At 44.7% G+C, this 21,759-nt stretch overlaps 1 protein-coding gene across 2 annotated transcripts in view; it reads left to right on the top strand.

Annotated features, from left to right (window-relative positions):
• Window positions 1-21,759, top strand: part of CALCR (calcitonin receptor) — a 241,571-nt gene that overhangs the window by 206,199 nt on the left and 13,613 nt on the right. For both annotated transcript variants that reach the window (XM_005308550.5, XM_005308549.5), the window contains 3 exons: window positions 1,278-1,338; window positions 1,429-1,495; window positions 6,038-6,256. In XM_005308550.5, the coding sequence (XP_005308607.1) occupies window positions 1,278-1,338; window positions 1,429-1,495; window positions 6,038-6,256 (347 nt within the window). The remainder of the gene's footprint in view (window positions 1-1,277; window positions 1,339-1,428; window positions 1,496-6,037; window positions 6,257-21,759) is intronic.

The raw sequence follows: 21,759 nt of genomic DNA, 5'->3' as shown, positions 1-21,759 counted from the left end.
TTCCTGGTGGTTTCTCCATGCAACCAGCTTCCTTGCTGCTCCTGGCTTGACATGCCATTGCCGTAATCCCAAGAACCAGGACACATCCCAGGTCAGGGTCTTTTCATGTTTCTGGGCTCCCTCCACACACATGGTCAAGGGAAGGGGTTGTGCAGTGTTGTTAGATAAGGTCGTTTCCTGCTTACCAGGTCCATCACAGTTTCCGAAGTAAAATAATGTATAAATTAATGCTATCATTTTAGCACAACCTCCCTTTTCATGGTTCTTAGCCTGTTGGGATGGGAAGTAACATGCAAGCAGAGGGAAAGGCTTGATTACTGAATCACCACGCTGTTAATGGTGGGGGTGGGAAACTACTGTGGCGTGGATGTCTGGAGATTCAAGGGTTTGGATGCAGGATTCTCAAGACATCCCCCCTTCCGCCCCCCCAGATCAAGCCTGCTCCTTCGGTCTAGGAGGAGAATAGAGCATGACAGGTTTCCACGCCTTCAGCCCAGGACAAATGGTTCCCTTATGCAGGATTGGCATAACAAGAAAAATGGGCCCCCTACAGCAGTCTGTCAGTGTGGTATCCTCCCCTTTCACGTCCAAAGAGGACTTACATGAGCTGATATGGAGATAGGAGGAGTCGGGATTTCTAGCATACCCTCCCTACTAATGATAGACGTGAAGTAGGGCCATCTGAATGTACTGTGGCTAGAAATCTGCAGAATTAGCAGAGTAAACACTCCAAGATCTCATCCACTTGTAAGACTCCGGCTCCACTCTATACATTTTCTAGGGCCTGAGCCTCAGCTTCAGTAAAAGCAGCCTGGTTGCTGTACTGTCATTTATTGCTCCATCACCTGGCATGCAGAATAAGTTACTGCTGTTCTGTTCAGTGGAGATTTACATACCAAGGAACCCTGCTTTCCAAGGGAATACTTCATGTAGAACTGCATGCTCCCTCTCTCTCCTCCCCAGTGTATCTGGCCATTCCCCCTTTCCCTGCAGGTATTTCAACATGCCTGGAGTGACTGACAGCAGCTTTGAGCTGAGATTGTAGCATGACACCTCTCCATGGCCGCTTTTGACAGCAGTATCACAATTATTTCCCTCTATATCTCACAACCAAGAAAGCCATATGACCCGAAGTCAGGTGGAATTATAATTCTTTTGTCAGAGCTTTGAATTCCCATTTATATGTGATTTTTAAAAAGAAGAAATGTTATTTTTAGTGTCACATGAACGGCATGCCAAAAAATATGAAGGCTGATTTATACCTTTAATCATTGTAGGGTTTCCTTTAGTGCCAGCATCTATTCATGCTGTTGCAAGAGCCAAATACTTCAATGACAAGTGAGTATTATATATATTTTAAAGGTACTTAGCACATTTTATAGCTATGTCTAAAAACGTATTTGAGTTAATGATATATTCTCCCCCCAGCTGCTGGATGAGCGTTGACACTCACTTGCTCTATATTGTTCATGGACCCGTAATGGCGGCTTTATTGGTAAGAATATTATGTTAACAGTTTAGTTACTCTTCCCGGAAATTATGCAAAATTGCATTGCATAGAAGATTCTATATCTTAAATAGGTTGGCCAAGGTTTTCAAAGGTAGCAAGTGATTTTGGATGCCCCACCTGAGACCCCTTAAAGGGACTTGATTTTCAGAGGGTGAGTGCTCAGCATTTTCTGAAAATCAACCTCCTTCTAGGTGTCTCAGGTTGGGCAATCTAAAAACAGAAGCATCCAAAATCATTAATTCCTTTTGAAAACCATGGCCAAGCTATTTAAATTACCAAATCTTCTATTCTATGCAGTTAACTTTACTTGTGCTAAATGTGCTGCATTATATGTGGTATAAATGAAATAACTAAGTTTGAGACTAGCCTAGGCAGGGTGCTGAGACCAAGTCAATAATTCAGCATTGGTTTTCATAAATTCTGAGGCAGAAGGGAACATTGTGATCATCTTGTCTAACCTCCTGCATAACACAGGCCACAGAACTTCCCCAAAATAATTCCTGTTTGAACTAGAGCTTGGCTTTTACAAAAATATCCTGTCTTGATTTTAAAATTACTTTTCCCTAGAAACATGATAGATCTTTACAAGATAGAAAATTACCAGTAATGGAGAATCCACCACTATCCTTGGTAAATTGTTCCAGTGATGAATTACCCTTTTTGTTGGATGCTGTGGTAAAAGAGAAAAGAGGTAGGGAGCTAAACTGGGAAGAGGCTGGGGGGATAAGAACCTGAATAGAATGCTTGAGTAGGGGAAGCACAGAGCACGAGATGGCAAATCAAGGACGTTGCAGCTCGGAATCCCAAGGTTGGCTTTTTTGTTTGTTTTTTTCCCCACTCACTCTGTCTTGCCGCCCTAGGCACCTACAAGTTCTGCCCATATAGTAAAACCAACCCCGTAACTTCCATTAATGTTCATAGGACATGAGTGTATGCATCAGGGAACCCATTAGTTCCACTGTCCTATTACCATAAGATACTCAAACTGGTATAACAGACCTGAACACCCTGAAATTTTGGGAAAGTTTTTATTCAAACCAAACATTAGTCCCATCACCATTTGTCAGCCAGATGCACTGTGTCAGCATCCCAACAGACTCAACATTCATTGGCTTGGGGTCTGACATCTACTTGCAGACATCCACATTATTTTTCTGAGAGATCAAATGCGATGGTGATGAGCATTGTGGAAATGTCTATAAATGAACATGGATCTGTTTCAGAGTAATTAAAAATCTTAAAATCTCGTTCTAAACCTCCTTTAAGAACTGTTATTGGATTTCAGCAATACCAAGCTGCTGTATGTGTCCTAAAAATTGTCTAGAACATAACTTACTATCTCTGTTCTAAGTTTAATTGCTCTAATCACATATGGGAAATGGAAAACTACACATGACAGTTTTGTAATATAGCATTTGTGAAAACAAGTCACCCTGCTTGATGTGGTAACAAATTTTCCTGCCTGGAATGAGAATACTCAGTGAGCATCTCCTCTTTACAATCACTCGCAGCCAATGTTCCCGCTAATTTTTTATATCCACGTGCGGAATTAATTTTGTTATGTGCACCACTATGGAGGTGACATGTGGCAGGGGTGGGGCCGAGGGATTTGGAGTGGAGGTCTCAGGGCTGGGGCAGAGGGTTAGGGTGCGGGAGGGTGAGGGCTCCAGCTGGGGCTGAGGGCTCTAGTGGGGGGCCGGAAATGAGGGGTTCAGGGTGTGGGAGGGGGCTTGGGACTGGGGTAGGGGGATGAGGGCTCCAGCTGGGGTGCGGGCTGTGGATTGGGGCCGAGGATGAGGAGTTTGGGGTGCAGGCTGACCTGGGCTGGCGCCAGAGGACTCCCCCCAGTCCTCTGCCTGCCGGCAGCAGCTCCCAGGAAGAGGCACTTCTCCCCACCGGCAGCAGCTCTGGGTCTCGGGGAGAGGTGCCTCTCCCCGCGGCAGCCCTGCATGCCCCCAACTTGCTCTCCTCCCTGCCTACCTCTCTCCTCTCCCCAGACCCCTGTGGCTGCGCGCCTGCGTGGCCCTTTTGTCATGGACACACAGTACTCGTGCTCTCTTCCGGCTTTGTATGGTCCCTGGGAGGAACCCCGTTCAGTGCGACAGCCCTTCTTGGGAGTCCACTCTCTCTCAAAGGTTAAGCCATAGGCCCCTCTGCCTTCTGGAATCGCACCTCTCTGAACTCCTGTCTCTTGCTGTGGGCCCCCTCAGGGAGTCCATTCACTCTGTATCCCCCAGGTCCTCCACCCCCAGAGGGAATAATGCAACCCTGATCTCTAGACCAGAGTGACTCTCAGACAGAGTAAAACAGAAGGGTTTATTGAGCATCTGAACGCAGCACAGGAAACTCTCCGGGCCCTCAGGCCTAGCATCCCTCAGCACAGTACATCTAGGTCTCTCCTGCATCCAGGTGAGCTCTGGCTGCTCTCTCTTGCCAGTCCAGCAGCCCCCTCCTTCCAGCTGAGGCATCCTATATCACCGTCCCCACCACTCCTCCCTGTCCTTTGTCTTCCATCCCAGGTAAACAGGTTGCTGGGCCCTTTCTCCTCCATCCTATGTCCCCCCTGTGGCTGGAATTGGTTGGTCAGGTAACCGGGGTCCTCTCTCCTCACCCCATTGTCCTTCCACTGGCCAGAGCTGGCTGACTTCCAAGCTGGGCTGGGCCTCTTGGTCACCAGGTCACCAGTCGCTAGGATCCCTCATCTCCAGGCCATTGTCCAGGATCCCAGGTGCTAGGCAAAGTCACACCTAGTCCTCTGCAACAACAAACCCTCTCCCACCTTGTTAAACATGCACCACATAGGGAAACTGAAGCACGCACACACACTATTCATGTAAAATACTAGAAAATTCCCCAACTTCGTCACACCTTTATAGCCTGCTGCACGGCCGTGCAGCTTAGAGGGAACTTAGCTCACAGCACCGGATTTATTAAAGCAGCCTAAAAAAATTTCTGCTGTCATAATGCTGAGATCTGACAGAGGGCACATAAGACTTTTCAGATTTTTAATATTCTTCTCCAGTGCTGTATATTTCAGACACCCTAAGAAAAAGGTCTGTCATGTTTCTAGGGAAAAGTTAATCTTTCTTTAAAATAGAGCTAATCCAGGCATGAGAAGGTGCTTAACCTGGAGAGACCGGGTTTAAATCCCCTCTCACGGGTGTGCAGGGGGTCAATGGTTTATGGGAGCCCCACCATCCCAGGTAATGCCTCCCCACCACCACCCCAATCCACAAGGGAGGGTGATCTTTAAGGGAGCTACTACCTTTTATTTCCTTACCCATCCAGAAAAAGCCCCTCTGCCTTTGAGGTTGTAAGGGCTGTGTTATAATAGCTGGTTTGAAACTGTGCTGAGCATAATGTGGATGTGTCATGGAAACACAATATCTGCTTTTTGCCCAGCAGAAACAGAGAGTGGCAGGCCGGTTCAAAGGAGCCACATCTTTTTATCTTGGCAGACATTTTTTTTAATCCGTTGCCTGAAGGAATTCTGAAAGTTGAAGGTTAGGTGATCTGAGTCAGCAAAGCCTGGGGGAAGCCTCGAGAATAAGTGGCAAGTGGGGACACAGAAATCATTTATTATTCCTTGTTAAGCAGAGCACAAATGTAAAACATTTGAGGTATTTCTCAGTAGTTCCAATACTGAAGCTTTTCTGATCATGGCTTTTCACGCTGGAAGGCCCAGATACGCTCTCTCATCTATTTATGGAGTTACAACTATTTTAATAGGTTTCAGAGTAGCAGCTGTGTTAGTCTGTATCCGCCAAAAGAACAGGAGTACTTGTGGCACCTTAGAGACTAACAAATTTATTAGAGCATAAGCTTTCGTGGGCTACAGCCCATATAGCTCTGAGTAATACAGCAAAATCATTTCAGTGTTTTCAACAATCTGACAAGAGCCTATTACAGTGCAGAATCTGTGTCACTGCTATGTGCGTGATATCATGCCATCAGTGTGAAAGTACATGAGCTAGCTGTACTAGAGAGATGGAAAGTCCACATTCTGCTTATACTCAGGCTGTACCATTTCCTTAGGGACCAGATGGCCTGATTTCCAGAGGCGATAAGCATGCACAGCTCCCATTGGCTTTAGCAGGAGTGCATTTGGATATCTGACCACAAATGTGAGTGCTGAGCCCTTCTGAAAATCCTGTCCTTAATGCCCCAAACCAGCAAAGTACTTAAACGCATGCTTAACTTTAAGCACATGAGTTCAGTAAAGAACTCAATGGTATTCAGTGGGCATAATTTTAGTGCTTTGCCGGATTGGAGCCAGAGAGCTCAGCACCTTACGGGATTGAGCCCTTATTGCCCAAAAAGGGATTTAGGGGGCATATCCTCCACTGATGTAAATCTGGCAGTAGGTGTGCTAAGGCACCCAAGGTTTTACATAGTTTGGTCTGTATGTCAATCGCAATGAGCTGTTGTTATGAGCTCTGACGGGGCCGTGAAGCTGTGTTTTGTTGTCATTGCTGGGTTTTGTATTTTAATTTGAGTGTTTTACCAATAAAGACTCTGTTTTTTCAGGTAAATTTTTTCTTTTTGCTTAACATCGTCCGAGTTCTGGTGACAAAGCTAAGAGATACTCATCGGGCTGAGTCCAACATGTACATGAAAGCTGTCAGAGCCACACTAATCCTGGTGCCCTTACTAGGAATTCAGTTTGTCATTATTCCATGGAGACCAGAAAACAGACTTGCTGGAGAAATATATGATTACATCATGCATATATTAATGCATTACCAGGTATGGAATATCATAGCAAGTTAAGTGTACATGTATTTGCCAGTAGGGTTAATTTTAGCAGAGGATTCATTTGCCAAATGCTTTGTCTCTGAAAGTAATTGTGACCTCTTGGGCTTTTTTTCTTTTTCTCCAACATTTTCACATCATATATTACCTTCTTCTGTGGCTCTATTATTAGTGTGCAAACAGTCATCAGTAGCTGGGGAAAATGGGGAAAATGCTTCAAGAATTACAGAATAGTGATGTTTCTGCACTGAGTAGAGAAAATTGAGATCTCGGAGGGCTTTAAATGTTGTTCAAAGCCCTGCTAATGCAAATGTGCTCAGACAGTCTTTCCGAAAACACTGCAGAGGGGATGATATTAAAATTAACTGTATGTGGAAATCACTGTGTTAAGGAAGAGATGTTTGTATACAGTGGAAGAAAGGATCAAGATGATTAAGGTTCAGTTAATTATTAAATCACAATTTTAAGCTGTTTAAATTAAAATACAACTCTAACATTTTGATTTTATAAGCATTTTGAAAGAACAGCATCAATATTTCAAAAGGGCTGCCTTCTATTTTCTTTCTTTTGTACCATAATGCATCATTTTCAATTGCTTGGCTGTCTACCCTGGCTCAATGCATGCTGTCCATCATTCACCAGGGGTGGCAGACTTCAAAAAATTGCACTTGTGATATGAATATTAGACACTTGTAAAGTGAACAAACATTCCATTGGTCTCTATTTATTTTTTTCATGCAGAGGCTCATGATGAAAAATTATTTGAAAGTTATAGATCAGTGAGCCAGTGTGCAAAACAATTCCCCCCTCCCAAGGGGAAAGTAATAACATAATAATTCAACTGATATCTGTGTATCAGTTACCTTAACATATTAGGTGATATTTTCAGCTGCATGTACAATGATTATCTACCTCTCAAAATGCCTGAAAACCAGTTTACCTGGGAAACCACAAATTTGCCTGCATATATAGCAATTGCATGAGCAAAAGTCGTGCATAACAAATGCATGTGTATTTTAGTAGGTGTTGTACCTACACTGCTGTTCTATGCCTTGCCTATCAATTATAGTTCCCAGGAAAACTACTCATTCACAACTTAAAAGTATTTGGTGGAAAATGAAATTATTTTATGTAAAATAAGCTACTTGAAAAAAACTATGTTGGATTTTTGCTAATAATGACACTCAATTCTTTGTGCAAGTAAACCACTGAATGAAAAACTAAAAATAAATTCAGGGGGCCTATATTTCCTAGGTAGAAAAGTTTACAGCAGAAGCTGTTTCCACTCATTTCTTGTAAATAAATTTTGATTAATTATTTAGGAGGTGCTTATTTCAGCATGGCCAAGTGCCTGGTTAGTAGGGACAGCCAGGTATGACTCTTAAAAGCTCCATCTTTATATCATAATTCCCATCAGACATAGTGAGAAGGTGTGTATCTTTTCCTGTCGTGGGCACCTCTGTGTATTATCACGTCTGTGGTCTCTAGGGATACAAATGTGCCTTTCCAAACATCGTAACTGGGTGTCAAGCTAATGATACAGCTATCTCCACTTACAGAGAGGCAATGTGACCATTGGGATAATCATTTTATTTATAAAGCACCTACCAGTGCCAGCAGGGCTGTCAGGAAACAACACAGAGAATTAATACAACATCTTAATAACAAACAATAGGAATTAGAACATACCACAGGCACTGGAAAAAACAAACAAAATCCTAAACAGAGGTATCACTGAAAAAAAGGGTAGTCCTTCCACATCATTAGAAGGGAAAACACAGCTGGAAGAGAAGTGCCCTCAAACACGGTTGTAAAGTGGGGAGGGATAAGCTGAGGCAGAGGTCCAAGGAAGGCAAATTCTACCTCCTATGGGCTTCCACAGCCACAGTTCAGTTCCCGAGCAAGTAAAATGGGTCTCATCTGCCTGACTCCAAGAGACGGGATCCCACTTGTGGATTACAAGCAGACATAGTCACTTCCATGCAGCCCAGACTTAGGCTTGGTCCACACTGGAGCGGGGGATCGATCTAGGAAATGCAACTTCAGCTACGAGAATAACATTTCCTAGATCGAACAAAGTTTACTTACTGCAGGTTCACATGGTGCAGGAAGTTCCCCCGTCGACAGCGCTTCCTCCTCTCAGCGAGCAGGAGTTCCGCAGTCGATGGGGGAGCGCTTCTGGGATCGATTTCTCGCGTCCAGATGAGACGCGATAAATCAATCCCAGAAGATCGATTGCTACCCGCCGAATCAGGCGGGTAGTGTGGACCTAGCCTAAGACACATATCCAAGAGCAGGGCAGACTTTGGCACACTCATCTCTGGTCATACCTCCCTGGTTAGTTTAGGCAGCTCCTCGCCTACTTTACTGGCTTTCTGTATCATATCCTAAGGCACCTGTCTCTCCCCATTCATTGTTTAGGGATCCTAAGTGCCAAACTTGGCTTTGTGGATCTCAGTGTGGTTCCTGTGATTTTCTAGGAACCTAAAAGTTAGGCACCACGATGCTCAGTGTTGCAACCCCCCGTTCACATAGGCACTTGTCGTGGAAAAACTTTTGTCTTTCAAGGGTAGGGGAGTTAACACCTCTGAAAGACAGAAGTTTTGTCCTTCAATTGCCAGTGGAGGCATAGCCTGAGTCCCTTCATGGATCCCACCCTATGTTCTCTAAACTTGTTCAGAGAAGTTCTATGTGACATGTCAGTCCATTATTCCGTATATCCCAGCATTCCTACCAACAGCCACCCCACTGACCGCAACAACAGAAAACTTTATCTAGCATCTCCTAGTGTAAACAAATCCTGGGACGTTTGGCCAGAACTCCTAAAGTTGGTTGGTACAGAGCATTGGAAATATGAGTTACCTCGTAATTATCAGTGTTTCCAATAGCAGTGGTATATGGTCATAATGTACTACATAGCAACATGTAACAACATAAGTTATTTCATGAGTGCGCTGCAGTTATCTTATTATGTGATCCTTAGCTGGGTATCAAAATTCAGATTTTTTTTTTTTGGTAGTTTTATTATGAGTTAGAGTTTTGGATCATTTTCAGAGCATTTCTTTTACAGGTATTTCTTATAACAATCACATATTCAGAATAGTCACATATGTGATCTCTGCGTGCTCATTTTCTTCTAGCACTGTTGATGTAATTAGCAGTTATTTCTTTGTATGGTTTGTAACTTTTATGTTCGGCTCTGAATTGTTTAAATACTTATTTTCCTGGCATCTTCTCATAGATAGTATGACAGATTTGGGGTTTGTTTGTTTTTCAATAACCCAGTATGTGACAATTGTGATTTGACATACTGAACAAACCTTCCACTTGCAACAAGTACAAGTACAGACTGCAATGCTGCAGTCTATTGTCAGAATAGGATGACTGAAGATCATGAATGACAGAGTATTTGTTCCCAGAATAAACTGTACTTTTTTCACAGGGTATTATTCCCAGCTGGAAAACAATACAGTGAGATGTTCCCTGCTAGGTTTCCCACACTAAAGGTCAATTTGAATAATAGGAGCCACTCTTGCTCTAAACTGTTCTTTCTTCTTTATGAAATTATCCTCCACACTCATCATTTTAAGCAGAAGAGGTCTATTTCCCCAAACATTCTACTTCACAGCAAACATATGCTATTCATTATCTGGGCTATGATAGGTTATTTGTTCATCTCTCAAATGCAGTGCCTCAGTATTCTCACATCATGTTTGTTACTATACATAGGCCAAAATCCTCCTAGCAGATCTGTGGAGTTGATCTATAAGTTATAAAAAGGAAACCTTTTTTTCCCCCCTCCCAATTGTGGCACTGAAAAATGGTGTAGGCTGGTGAACTCAATCACCAGCCTGGGAAAAATAATCAGCACTGCCCAGTTCAGTTCATGGTCTTTACCTCAGGGACCTGTTTATTCTCCAATACAAAAAAAGGAAACCTGGAGCAACAAAATAATGTAATAACCCTATTCTCAACTTTGATTGTGGGGCTCCCTGGGCTTAATGGACTAGACATCCACCCCAATAGGAAGTGGGCCACAGGGCTCCCACCCCCTCACGGTCCTCTGCTGCAGTCACAGAAGAGTTTATTCCTAGCCCTCCTGGTCACAGGCTCCCTTACGGAGCTGGGGCCTTCATGTATATTCCCTAGCTGGTAATCAGACCCAATAACCTGATGCTGCCAAGCTGTGTTAGATGATTCCTAGCACCTCCCTGCTGGTCTTCTCTCAAGAACAGGGCTGGCTGCTTCCCCAACCCCTCTGAACCTTAAATCCATGTTACAAATGGCTTCTCTGCTCCAGATATGAATATCTGCTGTTTCTGCACCACAGTGGTTCGAAGAGATCTCTCAAATGGAAATTTAGAGCCCCCCCTCACCATCACCAATACAAGTTGTGCAGTTTCAAAATATGTGGAACTGAAGATTACATAAAACAGAAGAGGTACTTCCCCCTTAAGAGGAGTATTTAAAGCATAGCAGTTATCTCAGAAGCAGAGGCTCTAGCTAGAAAGATGGACACATCTATCCAACTAAACACAGACATCCACGAATGTACGTGTCACAAAGCAAAGATTTGAATTCCAGAACATCAAGTTAATTATGGATTTTCCTTAGAGGGCATGATTTTCAAAAGCCTGTAAAATCACACTGGCAGTTTATGGAAGACATCCTGCTCCCATATATCTCATACAAAATTACAAAATGTTGTTCCTTTCACTTGCACTTAGCACTCAGAAGTCCCTTATGAGCATGAAGAAATTTCTCCACAGGACCGAAGAGATGGACTTATATGGAGAGCAAGTGGCATCCCATAAAGGAATGAAGTGGTGTTCACCAGGGAGTTCGGGTGTGAATTCTGCCCTCCCATTGTGCTTGCACTCATGCAATGCAAATCCACACTGCCCCTTACTGCAGTCTATGTGAGATCCAGCTACAGCCCCAAGGTACTTCAGCATGTGCCTAACTTTAAGCACCTGAATAATCCTGCTGCTGTCAATGGTGATATTCACAATGTCTAAAGCTACTCGTGTGCTTAAATACCTTGCTGAATCAGAGCTCCTGAAACTTGGAGTTAGCCCTTCATAAGAAATAAGATTAATTCAGCATTTTGTATCAGCTTCTGAGCAAATGCTCAGTATTTCAGCACTTGCCTTGTCAAAGGACACAGCTCACAGGAGGTCACAGGCCTCAATTACATGATGTTTGCTCTGTATTTTCTCAGAGCCTGTTTGATTTTTTTTGAGAGAGAGGCTGCCTGGAGCTTGTAAATTTAACTCCTGCTGACAAGTGGAGGAATTGCTTTATGCAGAACAAAATTAACCATTTAAAAATACCATGCTTCTTTGCTCCGTTTTACAATATATGCATTCATACACACTCAGGTTTAAAAGGACAGCACTACTGGTGTTTTGTGCCAAAGCAGACAGAAACTTTTCATCCTGCCATGGAAAGCTAGAGCTATGGGGCTACTCCCGATAGGATGAATGCTTCTTTCATTTCCTGTTCTCTTTTACTTGGGTTGCTGTTCATTTTAAACTCCCTCGGTGTATTTCAGCCACTAAAAATGGCAAAAATATGTCTTCTGCAACTTGGCTATTTCTAGAGCACTATTTTTGTACGACATATTCCTGCATAAAAGGGGCAGTCGCGGCGGCTCCAACTGTGAGAGAATGGGATAGTGAGCACCCAAGCACTCAGTGTCAGCCATTTCTGAGCAGGAGACCTACCATCTTCCCTCCTCACCCTGACCATCTCCCTCAACATGGCTGGTAGCAGAGACTTTACAGATGTTTTCTCTGCACCATGCCTCACATAAGTCTCTTATCTTTTTATGCCTCTCTATTCCATGCGAATCATAGGGCCTTCACCACTGCCCTCCATCTTTCTGCTGCAGTCTTAAGCTATGTCTTCACTCATCGTCAACTATCCCTCGATACAAAGATGATGTCTGCCAGGGAGAAAAAAGTCATTGATGAGACTTATGATGGCTGAGAAATCCAATCCATGCGCTACAGGTTTTTCCACATAGATGACAGGTGGTTGCTTGGAGAGAGCACAACTGCTGGCCAGGATGCTGTACACTTTCCTTCCTCCTCTGCTGTTTCGCAGCCTCTTGAGCAAGGCGATTCTCTTCAAAACAGGCTGAGGCTCGATGTCTGATGCAATGCCATTGCAGTCTATTGCCAGGCAGCTTTTCCCAATTCATGGGGTCAATGCCTCCCTTCTAAAGATATACTTTCAGGGTGTCCTTGTAGTGTTTTCTCTGTCCCCTGCAAGTCCTCTTACCATGACTAAGTTGAGAAGAGTAGTGCTGTCTAAACTGGGGGTTAAATCAGCTTAACTACATGACTCAGGGGTGTGGATTACCCCTCAGCTATGTAGAGGGGTCGACTTAACTTTTTAGTATAGACCTGCCCAGGGGTGGTCCTAGATCAAATGGCGCCCAGGTGAGGAGCATTTTCAATGCTCCCCTCTCCCCATTTGTTAAACTTTTGAATACATTATTTTTATTACATTTGTAGCCCATTTTATTACTTTGATGCACAATATGCATGCATGATTTATCCCTGTAATGAGACAATAAATTTGCATGCTAGGATCTGTAAATCTGTATTTTTTCATGCCATATATATAAGCAAAAAAAAATTCATTTCCTCTATGTTATAGAACCTTTTTAATTTTAAGAATAACTGAAATGTCTAACATCAAGAAATTGAACTGTGCACCAACATTGGGCAGGCCAGTATTAAATAGTGTTACAGTAAGTGACTGCCTTAGAAAGTAAACACTAGTCCTTTAGTTCAAAAGGTCGCTTTTCTTGCCTTTGCCCTTGCGAACTGAAGCACAGCATCAGAGAAATCCAAACACTGGCTAATGGCATTTTCAAGTGATGTGAGTCTCTCAATGACCATCGTCAATCGAAGATATGTTTTAACGATCCTGAGCTTCGAAAAGTTGCGCTCACCACTCACGACTGTGACCAGCAGCGTGAGCAGAATCCTCAAAGCTATCCACATGAGGAAAAGTATCCTTCAGCTCTGCATCATGGATGAATTGGAGAACTTGGAGTGGAGCGTGCTTCCTGTGATGCAAAATGTGATGGGTTGTCCAATTCAATATAGAGGTCTTTATCATTGACATCCAAACATTCCCCATATGTCACCTCCAGTGAAGGTCCATACAGTTTTTCAAAAGTGTTTTCCTGTCTGCCAGCAGCTTACTAAGGTTAGACAAAAAGAACCCAGGTCTTTTTGTGGTGCTTCATTTGTCCAAACCTTTCCTAGATGGATACTCGAGCAGTGTCAATGAGTGAGCAAAAAAACTCTTTTGAATTTTTCTTCTGAGCTTCCCATCACCTCATCTCTGCCCTTATAACCAAACTATCTCTTCTTCCAATGAATATGAGTTTTCTTGAAGACAGTCTCAACTCGTAAGTTGTCCTCCATTTCTTTGGCAGCAGTGATGGCATCTGTCGGGAGTGTAGTCCATTATTAGGGCATAGTACTTCACTTAGCCGAGCCACATCAATATGTTTTGAATTATTTTGCTGCAGTCATGGTCCATAGTTTCTTTACAAAGTACTCGATGTAGGTGCTCACGCATGACAGCATCGTATTTCCCAAGGAGCTCTACCAAACCAAGGAAATTACCGTTATGTTCAGTGAACAAATTATCCGACGAGCCCCAAAAAGTCAAATTATTCTTTGCAAGGAAGAGGGTAATTGAGATCAGATGCTCAAGCACGTTCCTCCAATGCTGGGTTTCTACATTAATAATGTGCAGGTTTTCTGTGTCTATGCATTTACTCAGCTTGATCCTGGACTCAAACTCCATTCATTTGGAATAGGCCATAAAATGGCCGGGTGACTTTCCATGTTGCTTCAGAGCATCAGCGAAGTTATGCCAGTAATTGTACCTGGAAAGCGCAAGCAAAGATTTGGCACTCTTGTCAAATATTTTGCAACAAAAACAGACAACTTTGTCAGTAAACTAGCCAACACCAATTCAGTTTCTCACTATTCTCGAGCACACTTTCGCAGTGTGAGTTTGAGTGGTCCGCTTCTGCTCATTTACTGGAAACATAATATCCTCAATTTTGCCTGACCAGTTCAAAATTGTACGATCAATATTGGCAGAGTGTAGGATGGCCAGCCATAAAGCAGGATTTGATATATCGATTTTGTGGTATGCAATTTTTCTCATTGCTGTTTCTGTCATCATGTGAGGCTGATTCTTCTTTATCATTTCCCTCCTTCTCATGTAAACTACATTTTTATCTGTCATTAGTCTCCTTTTCATGTGAGCCACATACTTCTTTATCATCACTCTCCTTTATGCTGCCAGGAAAACTGGACTATTCTCCATCACTTTCCTCACATTTCCATCCTTATCTTCAGGTAAATCTGCTAATTCCTTAGTAATAGGACTTCCATCATCTACACTTCATTCCTCAATTTCTTCGGTACTGGGACAATCACTACTACCTTAAGCAGGGATCGGCAACCTTTGGCATGTGGCACGCCAGGGTAAGCCCACTGGCAGGCCGGGCCAGTTTGTTTACCTGCCGCACCTGCAGGTTCGGACGATCGCGGCTCCCACTGGCCGCGGTTGCCGCTCCAGGTCAATGGGGGCTGCGGGAAGTGGCAGCCAGAACATCCCTCGGCCCGCGCCACTTCCCATAGCCCTCATTGGCCTTGCCATGGTGAACCGCGGCCAGTGGGAGCTGTGATCGACTGAACCTGGGGACGCAGCAGGTAAACAAACCAGCCCGGCCTGCCAGGGGGCTTACCCTGGCGGGCCACGTGCCAAAGGTTGCCAGTCCCTGACTTAAAGCCTGGTCTCTGTTGTTCTATTTCAGATATTTGCCCATCAAATTTGCCCTTTGCTGCAAATTAGATTGCAATGGAGCTTTTCACTTCCTATGCTGAGCTCCTGAAGGCTTCTTCAGGGGCATCTTTTATTTTCTACAGGGGAAAACAGACAGTATTAGGGAGGGCAAAAGTCTATGTTCCACAGTCTTAGAGAGTCATCAAACATTACGTGTTAAGCATGGCAAAAGAAGTAACAGTATTTCTTTTATATTGTTGTGTAGATATGGGTTCAATAGATATTGCTGGTGTCTCATTAAATATGTTCTTTGCTAGTCGCTACTTACATTCTTCAAGTCTTAAAACACAAGTACACTTATGCAATTACACAATAAAACAAGATTCACAATATCGTAGCTTCACTTCACTTCATTCTTATATCTCACTGACTGACTGGCGATTCCTCACCCCTTAAATACTCGCAAGGGCACAGCTGACAACATTCTAGGAGGTTCAAGAAAAATGTAGTTCTCAGAAAGTCTGGAAGGTTCCAGGAGATTCTACAAATGTCCAGAATATTCTAGAAGGTTAGTGAAAAATGAATCCACATACGGAATATCTGAAACATTTTACTTCAAATATTCTATTTTCTCTTTTGTTGCTAACAACATAAACAGCACCCCAAGCCTTGCACCCCTCAAGCCCAACGCCTCAGGCAGTTGCCTGGGTTGCCTGCCCCTAAATCTTGCCCTGAACCTGGCCTTAGCTTCTTCCTATGTCATTTTGATCTTTCATTTCTCCTTCTATTGTGTGTTTCCATGTTATCCTTGGTCTACCTCATCTTAGGGTTACCATATTTTGAGTGTCCAAAAGGAGGACACTCCACAGGCCCCCGGCCCCGCCCCGCCCCAACTCCACCCCTTCCCCAAAGTCCCCGCCCCAACTCCGCCCCCTCCCCTGCTTCCCGCGAACATTTGATTTGCGGGAAGCCTGAAGCAGGTAAGGGAGGGGTGGGGGGAGGAGAAGTGGCCCAGTCTGGCCCCCCGGCATCTCCAGCCTGGGTCGGCTCGGGCCCTGGGGTGCTGGCACCACCGGCCCGGCCCCAGCCCCCGGCCCCCAGCACCGCCGGCCCCCGGCCCCCGGCTCGGCACCGCCAGCCCGGCCCCCGGCCCCTGGCACCGCTGACCCGGCCCCCAGCACCGCCGGCCCGGCCCCCGGCCCCCGGTTCGGCACTGCCGGCCCGGCCCCCGGCACTGCCAGCCCGGCCCCCGGCGCCCGGCCCGGCCCCCGGCCCCCGGCTTAGCACTGCCGGCCCGACCGCCGGCCCGGCCCCGGCCCCCAGCACCACCGGCCCGGCCCCCGGCCCCCGGCTCGGCACCGCCGGCCCGATCCCCAGGCTCCCAGCACTGCTGGCCCGGCCCCCGGCCCCCGGCCCCCGGCCCCCGGCCCCCGGCCCCCGGCTCGACACCACCGGCCCGGCCCCCAGCCCGGCACCGCTGGCCCCGCATGTCCCGATTTTCCCAGACATGTCCGGCTTTTTGGGATTTCCCCCCGGACGGGGATTTGAAGCCCAAAAGGCCGGACATGTCCGGGAAAATCCGGACGTATGGTAACCCTACCTCATCTCCTCTTGCCCTGGATGTTCCAGTCTAATGTCAGTCTTGTTATGTTACTTGAGTCTGTCCTCTGTGTTGTCCTAGTAATCTTCATTTTCATTCCATAATTTCCTGTCCTATTGGTTTCTGATTTGTCTTCCTTCAGAGTTCTTCATTTGTGATTTTTTTTTTCTGGCCATCTGATCATGAGGATTTGTCTAAGCTGTTTATGAAAATGTAGAGTTCAGATAATAAGGTCTTATTAAGTCTCCAAGTTTCAGCACTTTCCATTTCCTTAAAGCGCAGTTCCATTCTGCATGCAGGCGCAAACTTGCTCAATTTGGTGACAAATAAATGTTTACTGCTCTTTTCTACTGTCTGCTCTGCAGGACCTGTGTGTGCGCACCAGATTCTGTTCTGGCTCATACCTGCATCCTCACCAGAATGGTTCATTGAATTTCAGTTTCAAGACCAACTATCCAACCCCCACTGTCTTTGAATGATGCCATCTCTTAAACAATACAATCCCACTGAAGGCAATAGGGTTACACAGGTGTAATTGAGGGCATGGAGGTGCACACAACACCGGACATATAATGGTGCCAATGGTGTCGAGGGGCCGGGCCCACACTCAGAAGGGGCTCCAGCACTGAGACTCTGGCCCTGCCCCTGCTCCGCCTCTTCCCCCCAAGGCTCCGCCCACCACTCACGCCTCTCCACCCTCTCACCCCCTGCTCACTCCTCTCTGCCCCCTCACCCCATGCAAGCAGTGGGCGGGGCCTCAGTCGGAAGAGGTCGAGTGCTGGAGGAATGGGGCCACGATCCGGGCACCAAGGCCAACAAAAGATTAATCCAGCCTTGGGTGAAGAGGTATAACTGAGGGCAGCATCAAACCTGCAAAATCCTGCTGGTGATGAGACACAATCCAGAAGGCAGGCAGTTTGACTGCCAAAACTCAGGCTGAGCTTGCAGGCCTAGCAGTGAGCAAGTATCTCTTTATTGGTAAAATGAGCAAATTTAATATGGAGTCATTGAGATACAATCCATGTGAAACCCCACTGAGCTATTTTTTACAAGTCATCTTTCAGAATGTAACTCCACTGTAAGACACTGTAGTGAAGTGAAAACCAAACCAAATAATTGTCAAGCAAAGAATGTGCTTAGATCAATATTGGCTTCCAAACATGGAAGAAATCTAGCCATCAATTCAAGAAGACACACAAATGTCCCAAGGCTGGTAAATTTGAACATACACTAGGGCAAGGTTCAACAGAAGGCTGTGATTCAGGTGATCTTCGTAGAGTTTCAGTAGTTAAATAAAAAAAATTCAGAAGCAGTAACTAAAGGTGTTAATCCTAAAATAACATCAGTCCTGACGTACACTTTCCACTCCAAAATCAATGTTATCACATATCTCAGACAAAATATAGCAGGAGAGCTTAATTACTCCATACTGTGGGTAGAGGAGGCAGAGGGAGGGCTGTTTGATAGAGGATGAGTGACCTCAGCTTCAACAAAGATTGCAGCAGCTCAAGCAGAAACTAATGGTATCAGCAAAGAACACGGGAGATACAGAAAAGAGAAATTTAAGGAGTAATCTGCACATTGTGGTCCTCAAGGAAGGAATCAATGGCCCCCACCAATGACATTCTTGGAAATGCAGCTCCCTGCTGTTTAAAGCTAGAGTACAAACACAGCAATCTTAAAATCAATTGTACCCTAAATCTCCTGGCTCAGAAAACACAAGGCTAATATCTAATAATACTGTGGCTCTGCAGTTTCACAGTTAAGGAGAAAGTACGTGCAGAGCTGTGAATGCTGATGGAGCAAAAATAAAAATGCAAAAGATTTTTCATATACCTTGCAGAATAAGTACAGCAGGAAAGCATGGCATCTCTTCAGGTAAAGATAAAGACATCCCAGAAAGTGAAAGTATGTCTACACAGCCCACAGGAGCAAGCCTCCCAGTCCAGGTCGGCAGACTTGGGCTAAGGGGCTCCCACTAGTGCTCTAAAAATAACTGTATAGACAGTGCTTCAAAGTCGCCGCTTAGGCTCTGAAGCCCACCCCCATCCTCAGGCTTGCTTCCACAGGCCATGTACACATCCCCTAACAGTCTTGCAGTATCAGGCAGAGCTAGTGATATATATAGGAGCTGTGATGCTCATATTTCACAATCCCAATGAAGTAGCAACTTTTATCCAACAGAAAGTATCTGAGGCCCTAATGTTGAAGAACAAGCAAGTCACTCTAATATTTACTGTCACTAAAAGCAACTAGCAGTGTCATCTATTCTTTTCAGCTTAATGTTAGGAACCTATGCTGTGCGAGTATTCTTGATCTAATCCTAGCAGTGTGCAATAGTCTAAATCTCATTAATTCACTGATTTCCTCCTATTCCGGAAAAGGAAGCTGGAAATATGTCATCTGCAGTGCCACCTCACTCCTTGTAAAACTCTCCTGGGCCATGATGCCTCTGAAAAACACAAAAATGGTTAGGCTGCTGGTGTGATGTGACCACTGCTGGCCATGCCAACCAGGAGTGTGGCACTGCTCCTTGTGTTGTCCCCATCGGCTTGTTGTATCCACTTGTTGTCTCTTGTCATATTTACATTGTAAGCTCTTTGGGGCAGGCACTATCTTTTGTTTCTGTGTTTGTGCAGAATCTATCACAATAGGGCCCTGATCCCTGCCTGCAGCCCTTAGGTGCTGCAATACATAGCAATAAATAGTCATGCTTTCAAAGAAGGTTGGCAACTGGCCCAAATTGATGCAGATAAGGCTGACCACAATTTCCATAAGGGGCAGAACAAATATTACCCTGGCCGCTTCTCCCTTAAACTCAGCTCCTAGAATTGTTTTAATAGGGGAAGGAGCAACAAGTGCTTCAGTGACGATTAAAAAGAATGTGGAAAGTGAGTAAACTTTGATACTTGCAAACTAGGGGGCTCAGGCTAGGATCTTGAGAGGATTTTGGATGGGTTTGTGCAGGGTTGCTGGAACAATTTCTATAGTGGGGGTGCTGAGAGCCATTGAACCTAACTGTAAACCCTGTATATAATGGAATCCACTTCAAGCCAGGGGCTGCAGAAGCACCCCTAATTCCAGCACCTCTGGGTTTATGAAATGTATCTTTTGGCATACATCCCAATCATAAACAGTCCTGCACACCTCTTCCCCGCTCTGTTTAGCTGCTCTTGTATCTTATCCTACTCTCACCTGGAGCCAAGAGCAGAGGAAGAGGGTGGGGATATAATAAGGGATTTGTCCACTAGATTACAGTGCCTGTCATGATATTAGGCTGTTCTTCCTTGCAAGCACAGATCACACTGGGTATGTACACACAGCACTGGGGAGTGAGTGGGTGTGAGCCTCCCAGGCCAGGTTGACAGACTTGGACTAGCGGGGCTCACACTAGTCTCTGAAAATAGTTGTACAGATAGCACTTTGAACTAGTGGGTCATGCCCACCTTCCCCACCCCCCAGGCTTCAGAGCCTGCGCTCCAGCCCAAGTTGCAATTTCAAAGCACTGTCTATACTGCAGTTTTTAGAGCACTAGCATGAGCCCCATTAACCCAATTCTGTCAATCTGGCCCAGGAGGCTCTCTCCCAAATGCTGTGTAAACATACCCATGGCTGTTCAGCAGAAGTACTGGCTCAGTCTGCAGCCAGCCAGCTGGCAGTGAGCTTGTAGCACCTTTACTACCCTTATCAGTAGCCCAAGTGGCCATCTCCTGACAGCGGTGAACTGACCTGGTCTTTCCAGAAATCAAGTTACATTTTTTCCAGATGCTGAACATCAGCCCTTATTGGCAGTGAGGGGACTGTGAATAACCTGTGATCTTTTTGTTTTTGTTATGGCCACAAGGATGGTATGTCCAAACTGTAATGCTTCATACTATGAATTCTGTTACTGTAGCTTTCACCCTGGGATCAGTCATCTCACAGTCTCCATTTCCACATTCTACATGTTTTCCATATAATATAGAGAAAACAACTTCCAAGTTGAGAACAGAGATGCTTTTTTTGAAGTGTTTTCTTTATTCCAAAACCACAGATTAACAACTTCCTGGACATTCTTTATCCCTTCAAAGAAATTGCCTCAAAGTTGCGTCTGATTTCGGCAAAGCTTGTTTCTGATTTCACTGTTGGAAGATTTGAAGTAAAAAAACAATACACAGACTAGATACCACATATATGTTCAATATCTTACTATAAGAGTGCCATGAGAATTAATCCTTAACACAGCCTCATTACAGTATTAGCATAGTTTATCTATTGTTACACCATGCATACTGTGCTACTCAGATAATGAATGTTACCAGTTCATGCTAACACAAGAGCAGAGGAATTTAAAAAGCACTTTGGCAAAGTATCTTAAAGCTAATGGAGAGAGATTCCAATGCTCTCTTCTGAAACATCTTGCGGGAGGGAAAAAATTGACAGTGCTGAAAACAGGAATGTGAAACCAATGTAGAAATCGTTTTTTTCCCCCCAGTAGGCTAAGAAATGCATCTTTGAAAAATGCTTGGTTGTATAAATGGAAAGCTATCTAAACTTTAAAGCAGGATTAAGCTTCCACTCAAAATAATGCACAGTCAGCTACAACCAAGTTTTTCAAAATCACGGGAAACTTTTGTTTCTTTAAATTACAGTAACTGAGCGTTCATTTTTATTCGTATGGATTGTATTTTCTTAAGTAGTATCTATTGTGTTTATGCCATAGAGGGGAACACATAATAAAGTGTTTTACCGCTGTAGCTGTATCTCACCTAAGGGCCAAATCCAGCAGCACAAAAGGAGCTTTAAAGCTGGTTTTACTGTCCTGTTGAGGTTGGCTGGAGAAAAGGGGATGAGGCAAAGCATAAAAGTAACTCACCAGTTCCCAGCTGCCGGGCCATAGGCAGTTGGGCAAAAATGGCCACAATTTAGAGCAACCCTGGAAGGCAGATCAACTCCCAGTCTGCTCCAGGATCAAGGCGCAGCAAAAGGAGGAGGGAGGAGGAGAATGCTAGCCACTACGTTGCAATTTCCCCCTAAAATTCTTTGCTACCTTTATTTTATTACTGTTTAAGGAATATTTTAAGTGATCTAA

This window comes from Chrysemys picta, chromosome 2 (genome assembly GCF_011386835.1).
Source record: "Chrysemys picta bellii isolate R12L10 chromosome 2, ASM1138683v2, whole genome shotgun sequence".
NCBI lineage: Eukaryota > Metazoa > Chordata > Testudines > Emydidae > Chrysemys > Chrysemys picta.
Note: the sequence above shows the minus strand (reverse complement) of the source record. Positions and strands in the feature narration are given on the sequence as shown.